Raw genomic sequence first — 22052 nt, 5'->3', positions numbered from 1 at the left:
TTATTATACTGTGTATATGAGAAATACCCGGCTCGTTTGATTCTTTCTCAACGCTTAATACGCTGGTTAATTGTCTATTTCAGTTTGTATACATGCACTATCCATCAAGAAATTAAGCTATTTTATTATACACGTTCTGTTGAACGACGATGATTCTTGTTTTGATGACCCCATAAAAAATGATGATTCTTGTGGGTTTATGGTTAACACTAACCAAAAGGCTCATGCAGAAAATAGCTACAAAAATTGCTTTAGAAGTTCAAGCCCGTGTTTTACCGTCAACCGAATATGCAACCTTCTACATATGTTGTGTGTCACAAGAAATTGAGTTTCTTCACTTGGGTTTTGTCGGTAAGGCTTACCTTCACAAGAACAGCCTCGTATGGTTTGATCATGCCTGGTAATTTTAGTGTATGATGAAACTTGATGAACAATGAAGATGATGTCCTTTATCTTAAAGATGATAATCTGTTCAATCACCATCACCCAAAGCAATAAAAAAATAAAATGGAAAGATGCTCAAAGGTAATGTAGGGACCTACAAACTTCAAACTAGTGACTTTAGGACAAGGTGCAATAACTTTATAGATGATGACAATTATTATCAGGCCAAGCTGCTTTCTTTGTCAAGACACTATTTTTTCTTTCTGAAATATGGTATATGGAGAGAAGTTACAGTATGTATGCAGTATGCACAAATGCCCATGCACAAGGACCATCTCTGACTAACTAAACAATTGCACTACTGTAATGAATGTTACTTATCATATATAATTCAATTCCTGTTTGCTTGCAACTTGTATATTAATTTATATATCAATTATCATCCACCATTAAAATCAGAATAAAACCCACTTTCTTGTTATTCAAAAGAATCCAAAGCTTCATCCCCACTTTAAATGCACAATTTATATATACTGGCAAAACACCTTCCATCATCCTTAGGACCACCATATTAATAACTGAATGAGATCTTTTTTACTACTACCACATGATGTACATTCATACAAAATCAAAATCGAAAATATATTGTTCCTAGAATCAATGAATCATCCCCCCACTTGAAATACTTTCTCATTTAACCGGCTCGACAAATTTCTTGTGTGTTTTCAGGTCTACAAGTCAACATCCAAATTACACAAAGTCACAAACGAGAAAAATAAGAAAAAGAAGGTTTTGTGCAAATCTAAGAGATACTCTAAATTTATAGACAAAAGCTAACACTTCATTTACAGAAAAATCATGAACCGGATACTAATCCGCATCTCAGATGCGCAAACTAGCAGTTTACATTTTACCTTATAAAAGCAGATTTAGCTGTTTCTAACCTTGTAAATGTATTCATGCCCTACTCTCCCTGTTTCTCCAGGAACTTCTTTCCTTGTAGAGAGCTTCTATTACCATTTTCGATTTGTATGGAACCACCATAAGAGCCTAGCCGCAGAGTTAAATCGCATTCGTTTCCATGCCCTTCGCTCGAATTAAGCCCCTGTCTCGATGGAATAATGTTAATGTCTGAAACATCAAGAATCTTCAACGGGGTGAGATTTTTCTCGAGACCGAGCTTCTCACTCTGCACAAGGTGAGAATTTGAAGTCGAAGGTTCGTGGGGTCGAATTTGATTATTGTAGCACAATGGATAGACAGACCATGTGTTTGATGATGCACAAGTTTGTTCTGATGCACGATGGTTATTGCTCGGACAAAATTTCTTAGGCAAGACTGGAAATTTCTTGACATGGTTAGAATTTCTAATCAAGTTACTATGATGCAAGGGATTCATGGGGTCGAGCATCGAATATTGCCGATAAGGAAGCATTAGAGGGCTACTACTAATGACTGTCTGATTTCCATAAACTTTATTATTTGAATTTTCTACCCCTTCAGGCCTAAGGTAATGTCTTGGAGAGTTGTTCCGTTCGCTTCTTGATGATCTTCGAGGAGTGCATCCCAGATGCAGTGCAGCTAACATTGTTTCGAAGCAAAGAAATTGCGTTTTAGTACGATTTTCTTTTGAGCCCAAGTCAGAACATAATCAAAGATTCAAGAACAAAGTAACAGACAAATCCATTCTCAGAGGTAAATAAGTAGAATGGTACCTTCGATACAAGGCTGCAAAAGTTCCCCAGTTTCGGTACTCTCGTCTCTTCGAATTATCGTGTTAATGGCATCATTAACTCTATCCCAAAGGGTTTCGAGGTCCGAATACTCAGCCTAAACAAACAGATTTTGCACACATCACAAGAAGAACACATAAAAGAGCAATCTTGGAAGAAATTAATCATAGAGCAGAAATCTACCTCAGAGTTGGCTTTGGAATACATAATTTCCTCAGCTTTAAGGACAACAATGGGGAGCTTTTCTTGCCACTCTCTGTTCTTTCTAGTAGCTGGACAATGAACCTCGTTCACAATCCTAACCAACAACCCACCAAAAATCAGTAAGAAGTTAACAGAACTAACCCCAAACACACACACACACACACCCAAAACACACACTAACAAACAAAAAGACAGCAAAAAAAAAAACCTGAAAATTTCTTGAATAAGAGAACCCCTAACAGGGTGGTGTCTGTCACTGTGCCAAGCTCTTCTAACACACTCATAAGGTCTAGGGCCTGGCCTTGGCATCCTCTCCTTAACCAGAAAGCATAAAGAAAGAAAGCAAGAAATAAATAAAGATTGGTTTTTTCTTGAATATATATATATATATATATGGTGTCTAGGAAATGCTGGATTTAGGTAGGGGGGAGAAGAACACTAATAATGTGTTTGAAACATGACAAAAAGAAAAGGGATTTGGATGTGGATTATACTTTTCAATGCATAATAATATAATAAATTTGTTTGAGTTTTCCACTTTTATGCAAATTTTTTAAGAGAGTTTTTGGGGTATGTCCCCCACTCGGCCACATGCCAAGCTACGATGGTTCCCCCCAAAACACACACACACACCCCGGTGGGTGTGTGTGTGAGAGAGGGATGAACATTCATGTGGTGGGGGAGAAAGCTGTGACGATTATGAAATTTGTCACTGTCGGTGGGCAATCTAACCAATAACCCCAGCCTCACCCTCACCCTCTTGTGATATAATAAGTCATACTATTAAGTATTATCTCCAACCAACATAATAAACACTCTTTCTACATTAAAAAATAAATAAAAATAATAATTGAGCTTCTGCTATCATTTTCTTAGCACATAAAAGAAATTGATTTAACTATTTAATTTTCTTGAATTAAAAATGCCACATTATAAAGACCCCATTAATCATGTCAAATTTTGGAAATATGTTGTGGCGAATTAGAAATAACGAGATTTGTAATTATAATTTTTTTTTAGAATTATAATTTGACTGATTGGACTTGCATTAAATGTTGTCGGAAAGTAAAGTGAGAAATTTGCTCCTCCTCCAGTCCAATTGACCTAGTTGGGCCTCATTCTTCTCATGAGAATCATCTTGGGTCAAATTTAGCTTATTGGGCCATAACTAATCGGATCAATTCAAATGGACTCAAAGTACACCCATCCAATAAAAGATAAACTATTCGGTCAAGCCTATTAAATTTCATATTACAAAGTACAAATAAATCAATTAAGTTGTACCATCTTAGTGGAATTAATTGTAGTCCTCCAATGATTTAATCGAATCCAATAATAAATACCCTCGATCTCATTATTTTTAAAATAGGAGTACTACATAATCATTTAAACCTTATCCTCCTCTCTTTAGACTGCATTGACTTTTTGACAAGAGACTTGTTTCAGCTCTTGAACGTGTTTTGTCGGATTCAATCATCAACTTAGTTCATAGTAATAATATATACTAATGAAAATATAGTAACGACAAGATGCAATATTGAAAATTCCATGGTAAGCAAATAAAGAAACTAACATTATAACCACACTTCTTTAAATTAAAGTTCCGGGGGGTTACGCAATTAGTTAAGATTGAACGAGATAAACATCTCATAATCACGATTTTCACCCACACAATTACCAAAATTGGAGCAAGAAAAATGGCATATAAGAAAGACGAAGCCTTTCCTCGTGACCACACACACATTTATTATTCAATAGTAAGGTCCCATTTATTCACAATCTGCATGTTAGCCATTTGTCTATTCAATCCCCACCGTCCAATCTTTTAAACCACTTGTGCTTAATATATAATCTCATCACTAATCTCAAATTTATCACTATCCTAATATATCTCTGCTTTAGCTGGTTATAAAAGAGAAATCTTTCTTTAGTGCCATATACCCGAATCTATCACTATTCACTAGAGTTGAATTAGTACTTGTTAAATATCTAATAATGCATTAATATTAATTGTTTGCAAAATAATATTTTATTTCGGTGCTAATTAATGATTAAAGCTACATCATTTATCTGTTGAGTATTATTTGTGTGTTGTTACTCCAATCATATAAAATAAAGCAGAAAAACTCTCAGCCCCTTCTAGAAACAATATGCTTCCACCCACCCCACTATCCCTTCTTTGTGCTATTCTTCTTTGCCTACCACTTGCCGTCATCTTCACTTTCACCGCCCCTTCCACCACCACCTTATCCAGCGGCGCCGCCACCACTTCCCCACTACTCCCCATCACAGCCTCATATATTAATTATACAACTGATGATATATACCCAGAGCCTATAATATTACCGAAAGTAAAACCTCATGAAGTAGTACTACTGATCAAGAACCAAACCACCGCCAACTCAACAACTCAAGTAATATCTGAAGATTACATCGACGGTGATGATGATCGATCACTATTTCAAGCTGCCTCCCGGGTCAACCCGAGTCCGAAGCCCGTTAAGAAACTCGCTTTCATGTTCTTGACGACCACTTCCCCACTCCCACTCGCTCCTCTCTGGGAACTGTTCTTCGCACGCGCCCCCAAGAATTTGTACAACGTATACGTGCATGCGGATCCGAGTAGTGTTAACCACACGTTCCACGGTGTGTTCGCCCGCCGAGTCATCCCGTCCAAGCCGACCCGCCGCCACACACCCACTCTAATCTCCGCGGCGCGTAGGCTTCTCGCCCACGCGCTTCTCCACGACGAGTCCAACTCCATGTTTGCGCTGTTCTCCCCATCCTGCATCCCCATACGCTCCTTCAGTTACACTTACAGGACTCTGATGAAGTCGAGGAGGAGTTTCGTGGAGATACTGAAGAACGAGCCCGGCGCGTACGAGAGATGGGCGGCGCGTGGGGTGGAAGCGATGGCCCCAGAGGTGGAGTATTCAGAATTCCGGATCGGGTCGCAGTTTTGGGCGGTGAAGCGGAAGCATGCTAGGATAATAGTGCGTGACAGAAGGGTATGGTCAAAGTTCAAGCTGCCGTGTTTACGTGATGACACGTGTTACCCGGAGGAGCATTACTTCGCTACGCTGCTGAGCATGGTGGACCAGCGGGGTTGCACACCGTGCACACTGACCCACGTGGACTGGAATGGCAGCCGTGGGGGCCACCCTAGAATGTACAAGACAAGTGAAGTGGGCCCGGAGTTGATACGGACACTGAGAAAGTATAGGCCCAGATACGGGGATGAAGAAAGATCGGACGGCTCAAACTCGTCTGTGAGGAGAAGGCATGACCCGTTTTTGTTTGCGAGGAAGTTCTCGCCGGGTTCACTGCACCGTTTGATGAGTATAGCTAACGCCGTCATCTTTAAAGATTAATCATCAAAGATGATGGATGATCATATCCTGTTCTTTTCTTTTTTTCTTTTTGTAATAATTTGTATTAATTAATTAATTAATTAGTTTATATGATGATATTGGTGTGAGTGAGAGCATATATATATATAATTAGTAAAGCAGAAAGAGTAAAAGACGGGACAAACCCGTGCTTTTGTTTCCCACCATTACTTTTTTGTTCATTATTACCTTTTTCCTTTATATACAAATTCAAATTCCCCCCCACCCTTTTCAGTTTTCACACACAATGCAAGGAATATTATTACAGTACAAACAAATTAATTAATTGATTGATTTGATTTAATTAACAAAGCGGTGGTTGGGCCCAATTCGTAGTAGCAGATTGAGTACCCATGATGGGCTTTGTTTTGGTCATACGAGCCCATTAGTGAAAGTGGGCATGGCCCGAGATGAATTAATTAATTAAAGTGGAGCACGTGGCAGTTGGTAATGAAAAAGGGGCCGGGCACCGCCAGCGTGACTCGGACTCCAACTGTAAACCAGCCTATTTTGTGCTCACAGTTCCGACAGCTCAACCACACTTTGGAAAAATTCTCGGTATACCAAATCCTACGCCCTGGATTTTAAATCTACTTCTTCAATCCTTTCCACTTTTATACCTAAGCTAGACCTAGCTAGCAGCAAATCTAGAGAGAGAGAGAAAGAGATAGATAAGCAAGCAGTCCTCCTCATCCACCCCCAAAATCCACGCATAATATATAATACACACTGTAGTACTATCTGCTACTGTTACTGTTGATTAACCATGGCTCCGAGCACGTTACGCAAGGCGATTGGGGCTGTGAAAGATCAGACCAGCATCGGTATTGCGAAAGTTGCCAGCAACACGGCGCCGGAGCTTGAAGTTGCCGTCGTCAAAGCCACCAGCCACGACGACGACCCGGCCTCCGACAAGTATATTAGGGAAATTCTTCACCTCAGCTCGTCCCATGGCTACGTCAGCGCCTGCGTCGTTTTCGTGTCCAAGAGATTGGGGAAAACCCGCGATTGGATCGTGGCCCTCAAGTGTTTGATGCTTGTCCACCGCCTGTTCAATGACGGAGACCATCTTTTTCAACACGAATTCACGTACGCCACGAGGAGGGGAACCAGACTGTTGAATTTGTCCGATTTTCGCGACGAGGCGCATTCGAATTCGTGGGATCATTCGGCTTTTGTGAGGGCTTACGCCATGTACTTGGATCACCGGCTCGAGCTCATGGCTTATGAGCGGGAGCAGAGAAGTGATCTAATCAAGAAACTCGGCGTTAGAGATTATGATTATATGAACATGTATCGATTCGATAAATCGAGTAGCGGAATTCGAAGATCGAGATCTTCGGGTGATGTGAGAGATTCAACACAGGAGATGATAGCCGCTACTCCTCCTCTGAGGGAAATGGAACCGGGTCGGATTTTTGGGAAGATGGATCATTTGCAGAGGCTGTTGGATCGGTTTTTGTCGTGTCGGCCGACTGGCTTGGCGAAGAACGAGAGGATGGTTCTGGTGGCACTTTACTATACTGTGAAGGACAGTTTCAATCTGTATGCTGATATATGCGAGGTTTTAGCTGTGCTTTTGGACAAGTTTTTCGATATGGAGTATCAAGATTGTGTCAAAGCTTTCGATTTCTACGCTACCTCGGCGAAGCAGATTGATGAGTTGGTTGGGTTTTATAACTGGTGTAAAGGTATTGGTGTTGCAAGGTCTTCAGAATTTCCAGAAATTCAGAAGGTAAGTAGCAAATTATTGGAGACTTTGGACGAATTTGTGAGGGATAGAGCGAACGCAACGAAAAGTCCTGTAAGGAAGGTGGAGAAGGAGGTGGAAGAGCCGGCGGAACCTGAGATTATAGCATTGCCGCCACCTGAGAACTATAGCCCCCCACCGCCGCCGCCACCACCACTGCCACCTCAGCCTGAGCTTGTTGAGCCAGCTAAGATAGCCATTCAAGAAACTGCGGATTTGTTGGATTTGAGGGATGAGGGAGTGAGTGCGGATGATCAAGGTAATAAGTTTGCTTTGGCCTTGTTTGCCGAACCGGCCCGGGCAAACGGTGTTTCACCGGAGGTGACTTCTGCTTGGCAGAATCCGGCTGCAGAGTCCGGTAAGGCTGACTGGGAATTGGCTCTGGTGGAATCAGCCAGTCATTTGTCTCAGCAGAAGGCTTCATTGGGTGGTGGACTTGATCCTCTGTTATTGAATGGAATGTATGACCAAGGAATGGTGAGGCAGAATGTGAGCATGGCCCACCTGAGCGGTGGCAGTGCCAGCAGCGTGGCATTGCCGGAAAAGAGCAAAACTCCAGTGTTGGCACTCCCTGCACCAGATGGAGGAGCGATGGAGATAGTTGGTGGAGATCCATTTGCGGCATCATTAAGCATTCCACCGCCTTCGTATGTGCAGATGGCAGATATGGAGAAGAAGCAGCATTTGCTCGTGCAGGAGCAGATTGTATGGCAACAGTATTCCGCAAATGGCATGCAAGGCCAAGCTAGTTTCGCTAAGATTAGCACAGGTGGATATTACGCTCATGGTGTACAACCGATTGTGCCTTACGCGGTAAATGGTTATCACTACTCTCCTTATTGATCATTAATTCTCCACGATTTTTCTGTACATTAATTAGATTACTTTTTGTTTTTCGATTTTGTACTTGTTATTTGCATGGTTTTGTGATTATATGAATTGATGTACGAATTTTGTGTTGATCATGAATGTATATGTATATTCTAATTAATTTGTTACCGAAAGTGACTTTCTTGTGCACAAGTGTTTATCTTCGAAACTTTTCTAATTGATTCCGATTAACAACTTGACTGTTTTTTAATTGAAAAATCGGGTTTCTGTCGTAGTCGAACTTAGCTGCCAAGTTGATTTGATAAATAGCATAATATCTGGTATCTGACTCATTGTTGATTAGAACATGTCAAATTAACTTAATAGTTGTACAATGGTTGATTGGTTGAGGTGAAGTTAATCCAATTTAATTAGTTGCTATATAATAGTGGAAATAATACAGTATGAATTAGAAAGGGACTAGCATTATATATTGAATATGGAGCTTGCAATCTAGTAATTCTTCAGCTCTTGGAAATCTGTTATTGTAGTCTTAATAATATGTAAGGAGGGTGAAATGTTGACTGAAGTCAATATCAGTTGTGAGGTGAGGTCAACCACTCCAAGTTTTAACCAAACTGCCAGCGGCTTACAGGTTGTAATTTGTACTAATTATTCATTAATAATTATTACAATTCTTCATGCATATATTTGACACAGACAACAAACAATCAAGAAAACCAAACAATCATGATTAATAATAATCAATCTTTCCTTGGAGATTCATTGTGAACTCTCATATGAGCAGGCTCTTTCTTTGCCCGCCAAAGGTATACAACAGAACCTATTACCACAAATACTGCCACACATCCAATCACAATCCCCGCTATTCTTCCGACACGCTTCCTGTCACTCTCCGATGATGAAACCTTAAACTCAGACACTGCACAATGTTTCAATATTTCATCAAGATTTCCACTTTAAATTCATGCATCGAAAAAACGTGACGAAATAAATAAATGGTTTGATTTGAAGAAAGATAAACCTTGAGAAACATGAATCGCCGATACTAAAGGGCCATACGTGCTTTGCAGTGGAATGCAACAAGTCCCTTTTCCAGCCCAGAATAATTGAATGTCGATCACAGTATTCGTGACGTTTGCCTCGAAAGTCTTGATCAGAGCCTTCTTCGATCCCCCAGCTTCGTTTAGTATATTGAAATCTTCAATAACTCTTTCACCCTTTATTACGATTTTTTACCCAAAAAAAACATCATTTTTTAGTAAAATAAGGTTGTAATAACTAATAATACAAAAAGTACCTGAATGTAGACATCGAAGAGTCGTCGGGCAAGACCTTTCCAAGAAGGAGTAGAATCATCATCCATTTGTATCTCGGCAAAATGAAGCTCGATTCTGTACACTCCGTTTTCCAAACCTAGGCCGTAGTATCTCAACGAGTTTGGTGATACCCTAGCTGTTTTATACAGTTCGGAATCTAATGTGTTGGTGATTTGAGAGTCCGTCTGAGCAATATAACGGGGCCCGCTTGGATTTGAAATGAATATTCCGTAACTGCTTACTGCCCATTGGTTGTTAGTGCTCGTGTACAACGAGGCAGCTCCCATCATTTCTGAATCATCGTCATATTTAATGCCATCTGCAGACACTTTTTCCACACCTCCACAGTTGACCGAAAACGAAGCTACAAGAAAAACTCGTAAACATATAATTTTATTTTTCAATAATCAGATTACTGATCGATTATTTCATCATTCTTGTATCTCAACTTACTTGATGGATTTTTAGTTCTGCAGTTGGTATTATTGCCTTGAAGGCAATGCAACATTTGGGATGCCTTTCTGTAGCAAATCACAAAATTAATTGCTAAATTAAATAAATATTAGCACAACTATAGATACATGCATTTGTTCCATGCATAACGATGAGAAAGGCTACTTACTCGTTGTCTAAGTTGACATCGTTAATGGAAGTCCCAACTACATTTCTGCATTTCAAAGAAAAATTAAAAAAAATATATATTACGGCCACTTGAACATGTTTGTAAAAATTGGAGCTCGACTTACACAGATATATCTTTTCGGTACGTAGGGACGTTTCCCGTGAGAGGATTGAACGAGACATCTCTGCATAAATAAAAAATGTTTAGAAAATTCATCAAGAATCAAGATTACATTTTGTGCAATTCAATTACAAGAGAAGAATATATCTAAGTTTTGGGCTTACAAGGCAATGAGTGCTGAACCTATGATGTCGGTAGGTAGATCTCCGTTTAGGTTATTGCTCCCAAGATATCTGAAATTAGCAGCGGCATACGCAAATTCCGACGTTTATTTTCTTTAATTGTTCAAGCAATATCACTAAATAAGAAGCCGTGAAATATACATCATTTTCTTGATACATATAATGAAAGAAGAAATGCGTCACTTACAGATACTGTAACGAAGCAGAGTTTCTGAATGAAGCTGGAATTGGACCTGTCAGCTTGTTGAAGCTCAAATCCCTGTTCGAGTGATGAAAGAAGTCTATTAAAGCCTCAAAACATGTAATTTTAACTTGAAACGAAATATAAATTAACTCTACTTACAAGATTTTAAGGTTGGGTAAAGTGGTTAGATGTTCTGGAATTTGACCACTAATTCGACAGTTTCTCAATGATCTGTCATTGGAAGTAAAATATAAGAAAAATGAATATAAAGAAGAAAAAGTTGTTTGCAGTGAGATTCAAGAGCTTACAATATGGAAAGACTAGTCAAATTCTCTAAGAAATCCAGAGAAGTGTCACTTCCACCAACGTCACCGATTCTCCTGATAATAATAATAAATTAAAAACAATGGAATACATACATGCAAGAAAGTATATGATAATATTCATACGAATCAGAAGAAGCTAATGAAAATTCTTACAAGTCTTCGAGTTTTGTTAGAGAACCAAAGCTGCTCGGAATTGGGCCTTCAAGATTTGTTCCTTCGAGTCTCCTATTTAAACAACAAATATAAAATAAAAAGAATTGCTTTCAATCATTAACGTGACGAAATATAGAAGAGAAAAGAATGTACATACAGGACTTTGAGTTGAGTAAAAGTTCCCAAGAAGTCTGGAATCTTTCCGGTGAAACCATTATCAGATGCCCATCTGAAAGAGAGCAAACGTCACTTGGTGAATTGACCTAAATCAATGGTAATAACTAATAATTCAAGCATACTGAGAAAAAAAGAGAGTGTATTTTTGCAAAGAGAAAATACAGTGTTTGGAGGGATTTCAAATTCGATAATTCTTGTGGAATGGGTCCAGTCAATCCACTGCTATCGATGTACCTGAAAGATAAACAAATCAAGTTGTTTTAAACATAGTTAATGGAGAAAATTAATCTCTAATTTCGAGTAAAAATAACAAATATAATTAAGAAAGTGGACAGATAAGTGTACTTACAGCTGCTGTAAGGAGGTTAGATTTCCTAGTTCTGGAGGCAAGGTTCCTTTAAAATTGTTAGAGCTAAAACTTCTGTATTATACACAAGAAATAGAGAAATTATGCATGGTTATGATATATCAATTGTAAGAAGACACAACATATGACAGCAAATTTCTTACAATGAGATCATCTTGGTTAGATTACCAAGCTCTGCAGGCACTGGACCTGTGAGATTGTTAATGCCGAGACCCCTGTATTTTCAACACCTCGATATTAAATTTGCAGTTTTTTTAGGGGACACACTCACTTCACTAGAAACCTCAAAAACGTGCATTCGTATAAAGTTAAGGTTCGGAATGATACTAACAAGTACTGCATTTTCGACAACTGCCCAATTGCAGGTGGGATCGATCCATTCAACACATTCTGGTCCAAATTCCTACATCATAGAACATTAGAATTCGACCACCGTTTATTTATTTATTTTATTGAAGAAAAATGGTTAAAGAAAGGCAATCAATGACTTACAAATCCATCAATTCAGTAAGCAAAAACAGTTCTTGAGGAATTTCACCATAGATATCCAAGGCATATATTTTCCTGAATCATATATATATTACAAGTGAGCACCACACACACAGCACTCTTACAGTTACAGTTGAAAAGAAAAGAAACATGTATAAAAAGTAAAAGAAACTAACAAGTGGGTTATATGGCAAACAGTAGCAGAACAATCACAGGCAATTCTTGGATTAGCAGTTTCAGGTGCCCAGCTAGCATTTTGGATGCAGGGGTCAATATTTAAATTCACCTTTCTTCTTAGATTCCAATGATCAATTATCTTGTTCATAGCATCCACTGATTACCAATTTTAGAAGGAGTGATTAAACATGAATTTATTGCAAGAAAATATCCAAATAGTATGACTAACAGAGAAATAATGAATTACCTTCAAGGGGTTCAGTTTTTGGTTGGGCAGAAACAAATTCAAGAACGCATAATAGCAGCAGCATAAACAAAGCGAAGCTCAAAAACCCCATTTTGTTTTAATTACAGATGCTTATCGAACTGAAACATGTGATGAAGTTGTGGGCATACTAAAAACTTGGGGAAAGTTTGATGTTTTGGAAAAGAACAATAGTGTAAGGCCATGGATATTGATTTTCTTGATTTTCTTACTCGCGCAAGTCTTCTTCAACCTCATTATATATGCAAATTAGACTTTTTTATGACAAGGTTTAATATGTCTTATTATATAAACCATTTTTTATTCTTTTAAAAGTTATAGCAGCCGGCTGAACCATGTTTTTAGTGCAATCTTATATTCTTATCGCTCATTTGATTTGTGCTCAAAGCATTAAATATAACAGACACTACGAAACCAAGTGGGCAAATTTTATTTGAGTCACAACAAAATTTTGATTTTTTTTAGAATCTACAAACAATTTTAAAAATTTCGGATTGGCCCCACATTGATTGCGTGTGTGAGCTCCCATCGAAATATTCTTGTAATAAGCTGCTTTCTCAGGTGTTTTAGCGGCATTATCAAATTTTGTCTGTACAACAAAGGTTGTGGTGAAATAAATAAATAAAATTTCAAGAAACAATTAAAAACGTTAATTAAGAGTAATTAGTCATCCGACTTTACTTAACATAGAAACTAGAAAGTAATGAAATTACATACTAATAATACCCACGTTAGGACACAGACGTAGGTTTTTTCAATTGATCAGTTGCGAAAGTAGGAAAGTTTTGATCTTTTAATTTTTATTTTTTGTTTTCTCAGCGAATGAATTAAACAATGGCAATGAATTCGAAGAGCGACGCCCTTCTACCAATTACGTTGACCGATCCTCCGTCGAGGGCTCAAGAGAAACTCTTCAATGGATCCGCCATGACTAAGGGCGGCGCGTATGCCGCAATCTCTTATATGATTTGTGCTGGTACTTTCTCAAAAAAAATTGGTTCTTTTCAATCCTATAATCTGTGTGTCAACCGTCATTTACTTCTTTCGCTCGGAATTTTGATTTCGTTTATTTTCATGTAGTTCAATTTTCTATTATAGCTGATTCTAGGTTTTCTTCATGGGTTTCTCTTAAACAATTCTACGTTGGAATTCAAGAAAATGTTTCCATGATTTTGATTTCCATGTTTATCGGAATTGGTAAAGTTTGAGTTTTTCAACTCTGTGTTGTCTAATAGTAACATGTTTGGGTTCTGGAAAATGATTCCTGGAATGGAAAAAATAAATCATTTTTGTTAATATAGAAAAGTATTGCCCTTAATAGTTAAAGGGAATAATTAATTTTTGTGTGATTATTGACGATTAAATGTTCCTTTAGGTATGCGAAATTAAATCCATACTTTGTTCATTAATTCAATGCGAAAAGGACTTATCTCGTTGGGACTTTGATTTTGCAGTGTTCTTGGTGATGTTCAATAAGGCTGCTCTTTCTTCATACAACTTCCCTTGTGCAAATGTCATCACCCTTTGTCAGGTATTTTTATAAGCAACTTGATCTCGTGTCGGAATTGCACACATTGTATGGCCACTGTCACAACCAAAGAGGTTTGCTAATTGCTATTTTGAATCCTAGTTTGTTACTCATGTATTCGAATACCGACCACACGTATGCGTTTTCTGGGATCTTGAAGCTTCGTTGTTATGATTGATGTATTTGCTGCATGCAGATGATTTCTTCAAGCTGTTTTCTTTATGCTCTAAGGCGCTTAAATCTCATTTCTTTTAGTACAAACGAACCTGTCGCGGCTCTCACTGATACTTCCAAAACATCGGTACCAATCAAGACATTGGTCAACACTTCCCCTCTTTCTCTAACCTATTTGCTTTACATGGTAATAACACTTTCAACTCATTTATATTTGAACTTGCATGTCTTTTCATGGTACATGTGTGTGTGTGTGTGTGTGTGTGTGTGTGTGTGTGTGTGTGTGTGTGTGTGTGTGTGTGTGTGTGTATATTCACGAGCGCTCTCTTGGTTTATTTGAAAGCTAGCCTCTATGGAGTCTGTCCGGGGAGTAAATGTACCTATGTATACAACCTTAAGGAGAACTACAGTTGTATTTACAATGATGCTCGAGTATATCCTAGTGAGGCAGAGGTATACACGCCCTATTCTTGGAAGGTAAGCAGCAGGGTACCTCTAATTGTACTTGCCTGCAGACAAATTTAAAGAAACGAACAGACTAAAAATGCACTAATTTAGGGTATGTAGTTAAATGGAGTCTTTTTTAGCAAGGCATGTTTACGTTGGGTGATGAATAACTTAGGTTTTGGCAGTGTGGCATTAATTCTAGTAGGTGCCTTCGTAGCTGGAGCTGGGGATTTGTCGTTTGACTCCTATGGCTATACAGTTGTTTTGTTATCCAACATCGCCACTGCAGTATACCTCACTACCATAGCTCGCATCGGTACTATTTCTTGTGTGTGTGTGTGTGTGTGTGTGTGTGTGTCGCTTTTTCTCCGAGTTTTCTTGCTCTGATACATGTTTTATGATTTACCTAGGAAAATCTAGTGGCCTCAATAGCTTTGGTCTCATGTGGTGCAATGGTGAGTGCTCGCTTCTTTGGATGTATTTGCCAATTCTTTCATTAAAATTTCTGTTAACTTTTTTCTCGAAACAGGAGTTTTGTGCGCACCCATTTTACTGATGTGGATAATTTTCCAAAATGACGTGGAAATGACAATGAATTTCCCGTATTTGCTATCTCCTGGATTCCTAGTAAAGTCTTCTGACTAGATTAACGTTGATATTTGTTTCAAGCCTGATACACATTTATAATTTTCTCTTTCTGTTTTCAATAGTATGTCTAATGTACCGATCCGGTTGTCAAGTGTAGTCTAGCTATGGTATTAATTAGTTTGCAAAATGTAGATCAGCGCATTTATGTTGTTATGATCTCGTCTGTCCAGTTTAAAATTATCCTTTTAGATTGACAGTTAATTTATGGTTTATTCAGGGGGTGTTGGTTATGTCCTGCATACTGGCCTTTTTCCTCAACTATACTGTATTCCTCAACACGACTCTCAATTCTGCACTCACTCAGACAATTTGTGGTAATATGAAGGTTTGTTCCCATTTTTTTTAAAATTAAATATGTCATCAAAACTGTTTCAGCCTAAAAGCATGATCCTAAGCTGAAACGCAATTTTACAATCTTCATTCTGATTACTGTATGACGTTGCGTTTATATCATCCTGTTTGCATAGGACTTTTTCACAGTTGCACTCGGCTGGGTAATTTTTGGTGGACTGGCGTTCGATTTAGTAAGTGTAATTATTATAGTTATATTGTGTACTCGTTGAGGGTTGTGTTTTTCATGCAACACCGATGCGATTATTAACTGTGTTGCAGGTGAATGTATTTGGGCAACTCCTCGGGTTCATCGGCTCTGTAATGTATGCCTATTTTAAGCTTATTGGGAAATGACAGATTGCTTCATCTAACAACATTCACAACTTACTGGAAATATGACTGCCGATTAGGAATTTTTTTAACTGCTATACATAAGCTGGTAAATAATAAGTTGTCTTTCAGAATCAGAATCCATTATTTGTATAGTTTATGTAGCATATATTTTTTATTGAATAACTTTGGATTCATTGCATCTTTAACTAAAGTTATATGATTTAATTATCTCAACTCATGTAGTTGAATATTTCAATTTATGTGATTCAACCTCAACTTTCACACTTATACGTATTCAGGCTCACAAACACTTTCGGCACACATACGCTCACTCGTACACACTTTTGACACACAAACACTCCAACACTCTTTTCACACACATATACACAAATTCCAACTCACTTTTCACACACAAACACACACATACACACTTTTGACATACATGTACTCACTCATATACACTTTCGGCACACACTCCAACAGACTTTTCACCAACACACTTTTAAAACACTTATATTACATACATAATTGCCACTTAGTAAGTAATTACAAAATTGCCACCCAACAAATACTTCCAGAACTGTCATTTATCAGTAATTGTCATTTATCAGTAATTACAGAACTGACACTCATCAAGTAACTATAAAACTACGATTCAATAATAATTACATAACTGTCACTCATCAACTAATTACATAACTGTCATTCAACGAACTAATTACATAATTGTCACTCATTAGTAATTATAAAACTATTTGAAGCCCATGATAAAAAACGAATTTGAAATTTAATTTTGCAAAATGAAAGATATTAACCAAGTCCATGGATAATCACAATCTTATTATGCATAATTCAGTGGGCCCAACATTAGTAAGCCTTGATTGGATCCGACTTAGTAAGCCTTGATTCGGCCCGACCCAATAATAGTTTTCTACAGTGCGCCATTTTTAATTTTTTTTGGGATAGAAATTCTACAGTGCGCCATAAATAGAAGAAGTAGCGTGTATGAGTCTCTGATTCCCGCTCGAACCAAATTAACTGCAATCACTCGATTGAGTATAGGGAAAGCAGAGAGAGAGAGAGAGAGAGTCACATTCGATTCTCTAGAATCTCTCCCGACACAAGCCAAACCCTAGTTCTAATGCTTCACGAAAGAATCAGAGATTAGCAGCTTATCACATTCCGAAAACCAACCTTCTCCGGGGAAGACAAGAGCGCTATAAATGATGATTTTTACTTTGTATTCTAGGTAGAATTTCAATTTTAGGGTTACGGTGAGTTGGATTTCCCTTTTTGGGTTTATAATGATTCGGATTGTGGAGAGGGAGGATGACTGTTATGATGAGCCTCGGTGTTCAAATGTATCCATGTTGTGTTTGTTTCCCCCGCTCACAAAAATCGAGAGCCCGAGAAAGAGCATTTCTTACAATAAACTTCATCAGCGGCCACTCAAGCTCACTGTTTTCAAATTGGATGGCTCATCTTTCGGTATATTTCGATTTATTTGTTGGTGATTGGAATTATGTATTAATACATTACCTGTATATACTCTTAGGCGCTCGTGTTCGTGTTTATTTACTATATATTACGTAGGATTGACAGGATGCATATGGTAAGCTATCTACATGTGCGTGTATGAAATGAACAAATTAGATATGTTATGGGGGCAGGATTTCATGTATGTATAATAATGTAGATTATGTATTTGAATGCCTGAAATATTAATGTGAATGCCCTGTTTTAAAGGAATTGAGGTGTCAAAGACGGGAACAGTGTGGGACGTAAAGCAGGCAGTGGAAGCAGCATTTTGTCATTTGCCGAAGAAGGGGCCTGGTAGAGTTTCATGGTAATGGGCTTTGTATTTTGAAACCCCATACACATTTATCTATATGTTTAATATACATTGATACATTTGTGTGTGTGTGTGTGTGGATCCATGTCTGTGTGTACATATATGGGAGGTTTCGATGGAAGGAATTGAAGAGGGAAGATGATTTTGCTTGTTGAAAATGAAACGCTTCTTTTTTTAATCCAGTTTCGATGTATGTAAGAAGCTGAATATTGGTATTCCAGTTGAAACTTAGTTCTCCTATCTTGGATTTCTGTATCATGCATGCAAGAGGGATTAGTTTTGAGATCATCTGAAGAATGAATTAAGTTATTAACTCATTACAAAGTGCTTTAAATAAATCATGATGTGATATTTTAATTTCTTATCACTATTCACTAGTATTGTCGTAGTTCCCACTTGTTTCTAATGAATTTATCTTATGTGGTCCTTTCTGGTGTATTTTAAATTTGATAAATTTTAATGCAGGGAACATGTATGGGGACAGTTTTGTCTTTGTCACGAGGGCCAGAAGTTACTGACTGACAGTGAATGTATCAGAATGTTCGGCATTAAGGATGGTGATCAGGTTGGTCATAGTTTTCGGAATATATGGTAGTGCCTGCCTAAATTGCCGCATGAAATAACAGAAGCTTTAGTAGTACTGGTGAACCTTACAAAAGAGAAGTCTATGCTCACTGAAAATGCTAGGAGGTATTGGCAATTTGAACAATTTGATGAATTTTAGTCACACAAGCCTTAGATATGTCTAATGAGCAGATTTTTGGTTGGAATAGTTAGCAACATATGGCATGTTGCTTGACAGTTCTGGTAAATGTTTCGGCATAAGTGAGATGTTGATCGAGGTGTAAAACATACTTTTTCGTTTACTTTGCTCACAACTCTTCATTTTGCTGATGCTCTCTCACCACACTTGTTTACGCTGGTTGAACCAGAAACATCTTTGTATTAACAAGTTTAAGTTTGGCACCTTCAGCTGCAGTTTATTCATCATGCTTCCAATTTGGTGAGGATACAATCAGAGAGAGAGGACTCTGATTCGGATCATAAACCTGTCATGTAAGTTGACCATGCTTGCATCTCTTATTACCTTATGACTAGTGAAGATGACCTAGACTACTTCAATAGACATGTTTAATAAGGCTGGTGGGAAACAAGTCTTGGATATCAGCATGAAAACATATTCTGGTGTGATATAGCTTAAGTTGACGTGGAATACTATTTCTTTTCAATCTCCTTTTCCTTTAATCAAGAGATTTTGGATTCTAAGCTGAAAATTCATCTGTCTATTGCATTGATATTCATTCAGGGATGTATCCGTATGCTAATAATTCTGCTAGGATATCATGGTTACAAAATCAGGACTCATGTTACGATGTGAACCCATTTTGCAGTTCAAACGACAACAGGGGTGGAGGGAAAAATGGTGAGAAATATGACAGTAATCGTATGGAGATTGTAGATGACAATCGAGGTGATGATGTCATATCACGTCGTGAGTACAGGCTTACTCACTTGTTCAGGGGTTGGTTCCCATATCGTAAATTGACGAGCTCCAACATGAGAATCCAAGAGAGGAGGACCAATTCATCGAGATTTTCGTACAACATGCTTGGAGGTTTCAAGAATTGCTTACGACCACCTTCCAGCAATAAATACGTATCTCACAGACAAACTTGGAAAGGAAGGTAATTCTTGGAACTCGCTGCTCAAATTAAACAATGGGGTCCAAAGCTAAGTTGGAACTTAACTTCCATGCGAGTCCCAGTTGGTCAAGCGGGTGATGGTCTCCATTATGATGTATGTTAGATACCGATTAGTTTGGGCACTAGAATAGACAAATTTTTGCCCTTCACTTTGTATACAGAGTTATGAAAATAGCCTACTCCATTCGGACAAACAGTTTTGCCAAAGTCAAGAATTCATCATCATCATCATCATCATCCATCTCTTCATGTTTGCTGTTTGCTGTTTGCTGATGGAACAAAAAGGACTACTTATTGTAGTTTAACTTTTGATTTTTCATAATTGCTTGTATTTTTACTTGTTATGTGAAAAAGGAGTTGCTGCTAGTACTCTTCTCACAAAATGGTATCACATCTATCAAGTCCTCTGATCTCATGGGTGTATAATGTAAACAAATCATACTGGGGAAGACTATATATATAAATTATAAAGCAACACTACAATAGAATGTGTGAGAGATCACAATTAGAAAAAAAAAAAAAAAAAAAAAGCCTGACAAATAGAGAAGCACGTGAGCGGCACGCCCCTGCTTAACATCTTGAAAATCATTTCAATGAATCTCCACCTCAACATATGTTATGTGGCATAGGAAGAGATAACATTTTGCAAGATATTCATTCATTGGTTCTCATCGGTATCATCATTTTGCCCAAATTCTACCACCAACCCAAACAATTCAGAGCGAGAAATCAAGAAGAAAAAAGGGAAATCAAGAAGACAACGGAAAGCAGCCATGGCTAAGATGATCATGGTGGCCTCTTCGAAAAGTGTAATCACATGTTCGATTCCACCCACCCCTAAACCTAAACTCCACCTTCAACCCCAATCCCACCCCCAACTCTCTCTTCCCAAGATACCCCTACTCGTCAAATTCCCCAAACTCAACCAAATACCCTCCCTCATCGCCGCCGCCACCACTTTCACTCTCCTCCACGCGCCGCCGTCACTCGCGGAGGAAGTGGAAAAGGCATCCCTTTTCGACTTCAACCTCACCCTCCCCATCATAGCATTTGAATTCCTTTTCCTGATGGTTGCCCTGGACAAGGTTTACTACACCCCACTCGGGAAATTCATGGACGAGAGAGACGCCGCCATTAGGGAGAAGCTGAGCAGCGTGAAGGACACTTCCTCGGAGGTGAAGCAGCTGGAGGACCAGGCGTCGGCTATAATGAGGGCGGCGAGGGCTGAGATATCTGCGGCGCTGAACAAGATGAAGAAGGAGACGCAGCTTGAGGTGGAGCAGAAGATTGCAGAGGGGAGGAAGAAGGTGGAGGCGGAGCTGCGGGAGGCGCTGGTGAGTTTGGAGAACCAGAAGGAGGAGACAGTGAAAGCACTAGATTCACAGATTGCCAATCTTAGTCAGGAGATTGTCAAGAAGGTGCTCCCTGTTTCTTGATTTTACAATCTTCTAAGGAAAAAAAAAAGGAATCTTTGGCTGCTGCAGCCATTTGGATTTGAAGTTAATTTGAGTTCCTTTTTTTTTTTTTTTTTCTTGTTCATTGTTTTGGGGTTTGGTTTATTTGCAATTATGTTAAATACTACTTTACTGTATAATCAAATGAATGAATGATCTGTGACATTGATCTTTTCTTATTTTCCTTAAATGTTTCTAGAATGGATGATTTAGTGGTGGTGGTGATGACTTGAAAATAATTCAGAGTAATACTAATAATAAACCATATTTAAGTTTGATCCATATCAGAATCTGGTTTCTGTTGTTTTAGAATAATGGGTATAGTTAAAAGATGTGAGTCATATATATTTGCTATGATGAGCTTGTTTTGCTGGATAATAAAGAAAAGCTATTCCTTTTTCCATCATATATCAAAGAGAGTGTATAATGTATATATATATATATATATACATTGGGGTGTTGTGTTGTATAAGTGTAAATGCCAGTTAAAAAAGCAGTGCCATTGGAGTGAGAGTACATTGGGGCAAGCAAGATATGAGAAAAAAGAAAAGGGAGACTTGGTGATGGTTGCTTGCACAAAAGTGATGAATCCCACTTCAACGGCACCTCTTTTCCTTTTCACTTTGCAGCTTTTTTGCTTCTTTGATTCCAAAAAAGAGGTGTTTTTGCAAATTCAAATTTGATTAATTAAAAAGGGGTGTTTGCAAATTCAAAATTACTCTAGTAATTGGATCTATTCCCTTGAATTATTGATGATAGGTTGGGGGAGAAAACTGTGACTTGTGTGATTGGACCTTCTTGGAATCTTTTTATTGCATCTGGACTTTATTTTTTGTTTGTAGGGAAACACAACTACTGCAATATTACATCTTTTTTATTCTTTTTTATTTGCTAAAAAAAAAAAAAAA

The 22052-nt window shown here is 38.1% G+C and overlaps 7 protein-coding genes across 10 annotated transcripts; 5 read left to right on the top strand and 2 right to left on the bottom strand.

Moving 5' to 3' along the window:
• Window positions 1-1054: 1054 nt before the first annotated feature.
• LOC105977264 (histone acetyltransferase) lies at window positions 1055-3063 on the bottom strand. Its single transcript, XM_013002570.2, has 4 exons — window positions 2530-3063; window positions 2301-2415; window positions 2100-2214; window positions 1055-1965 (listed from the first exon to the last, which is right to left on the bottom strand). Exons 1-4 carry the CDS (start codon window positions 2628-2630, stop codon window positions 1349-1351), a joined length of 948 nt encoding a protein of 315 aa, XP_012858024.2. The 5' UTR covers window positions 2631-3063; the 3' UTR covers window positions 1055-1348.
• Window positions 3064-4124: 1061 nt separating this feature from the next.
• LOC105977037 (Core-2/I-branching beta-1,6-N-acetylglucosaminyltransferase family protein) lies at window positions 4125-5877 on the top strand. The gene has a single exon (XM_013002297.2). It carries the CDS (start codon window positions 4472-4474, stop codon window positions 5690-5692), a length of 1221 nt encoding a protein of 406 aa, XP_012857751.2. The 5' UTR covers window positions 4125-4471; the 3' UTR covers window positions 5693-5877.
• A 599-nt stretch (window positions 5878-6476) lies between these two features.
• On the top strand, window positions 6477-8464 carry LOC105977081 (ENTH/ANTH/VHS superfamily protein). The gene has a single exon (XM_013002343.2). The coding sequence runs from the start codon at window positions 6477-6479 to the stop codon at window positions 8301-8303; it is 1827 nt and encodes a 608-aa protein (XP_012857797.2). The 3' UTR covers window positions 8304-8464.
• Window positions 8465-8870: 406 nt separating this feature from the next.
• Window positions 8871-13191, bottom strand: LOC105977080 (putative LRR receptor-like serine/threonine-protein kinase At1g56140). 3 transcript variants are annotated; one of them, XR_016034540.1, is made up of 19 exons: window positions 12655-13037; window positions 12407-12563; window positions 12234-12305; window positions 12073-12144; window positions 11885-11956; window positions 11724-11795; window positions 11537-11608; window positions 11355-11426; window positions 11198-11269; window positions 11027-11098; window positions 10878-10949; window positions 10722-10793; window positions 10517-10585; window positions 10357-10416; window positions 10233-10277; window positions 10064-10131; window positions 9627-9974; window positions 9316-9511; window positions 8871-9213 (listed from the first exon to the last, which is right to left on the bottom strand). XR_016034540.1 is itself a non-coding variant. In XM_013002341.2 (19 exons), exons 1-19 carry the CDS (start codon window positions 12743-12745, stop codon window positions 9035-9037), a joined length of 1968 nt encoding a protein of 655 aa, XP_012857795.2. In that variant the 5' UTR covers window positions 12746-13191; the 3' UTR covers window positions 8871-9034. The 3 variants fall into 3 exon arrangements, 2 of the variants coding, with proteins under 2 accessions (XP_012857795.2, XP_088681914.1); XM_013002341.2 differs by having other exon boundaries at window positions 9592-9974; window positions 12655-13191; XM_088825788.1 differs by lacking the exon at window positions 12407-12563 and having other exon boundaries at window positions 9592-9974; window positions 12655-12918.
• A 129-nt stretch (window positions 13192-13320) lies between these two features.
• On the top strand, window positions 13321-16395 carry LOC105977083 (Nucleotide/sugar transporter family protein). Of its 2 annotated transcripts, XM_088825910.1 has the most exons (11): window positions 13321-13416; window positions 13492-13648; window positions 14127-14203; window positions 14397-14561; window positions 14718-14851; window positions 15007-15137; window positions 15232-15276; window positions 15351-15448; window positions 15687-15794; window positions 15937-15993; window positions 16082-16395. In XM_088825910.1, exons 2-11 carry the CDS (start codon window positions 13507-13509, stop codon window positions 16154-16156), a joined length of 1032 nt encoding a protein of 343 aa, XP_088682036.1. In that variant the 5' UTR covers window positions 13321-13416; window positions 13492-13506; the 3' UTR covers window positions 16157-16395. The 2 variants fall into 2 exon arrangements, with proteins under 2 accessions (XP_088682036.1, XP_088682065.1); XM_088825939.1 differs by lacking the exon at window positions 13321-13416 and having other exon boundaries at window positions 13423-13648; window positions 15007-15163; window positions 15195-15276; window positions 16082-16329.
• A 725-nt stretch (window positions 16396-17120) lies between these two features.
• LOC105977084 (Ubiquitin-like superfamily protein) lies at window positions 17121-20012 on the top strand. Its single transcript, XM_013002345.2, has 5 exons — window positions 17121-17623; window positions 17882-17981; window positions 18453-18552; window positions 18961-19043; window positions 19379-20012. Exons 1-5 carry the CDS (start codon window positions 17440-17442, stop codon window positions 19674-19676), a joined length of 765 nt encoding a protein of 254 aa, XP_012857799.1. The 5' UTR covers window positions 17121-17439; the 3' UTR covers window positions 19677-20012.
• A 173-nt stretch (window positions 20013-20185) lies between these two features.
• PDE334 (ATPase, F0 complex, subunit B/B', bacterial/chloroplast) lies at window positions 20186-21334 on the top strand. The gene has a single exon (XM_013002346.2). The coding sequence runs from the start codon at window positions 20464-20466 to the stop codon at window positions 21124-21126; it is 663 nt and encodes a 220-aa protein (XP_012857800.2). The 5' UTR covers window positions 20186-20463; the 3' UTR covers window positions 21127-21334.
• The last annotated feature ends 718 nt before the right edge of the window (window positions 21335-22052 follow it).

This window comes from Erythranthe guttata, chromosome 1 (assembly GCF_056151865.1).
Source record: "Erythranthe guttata isolate IM_541 chromosome 1, IM_541, whole genome shotgun sequence".
Taxonomy (NCBI): domain Eukaryota; kingdom Viridiplantae; phylum Streptophyta; class Magnoliopsida; order Lamiales; family Phrymaceae; genus Erythranthe; species Erythranthe guttata.
Note: the sequence above shows the minus strand (reverse complement) of the source record. Positions and strands in the feature narration are given on the sequence as shown.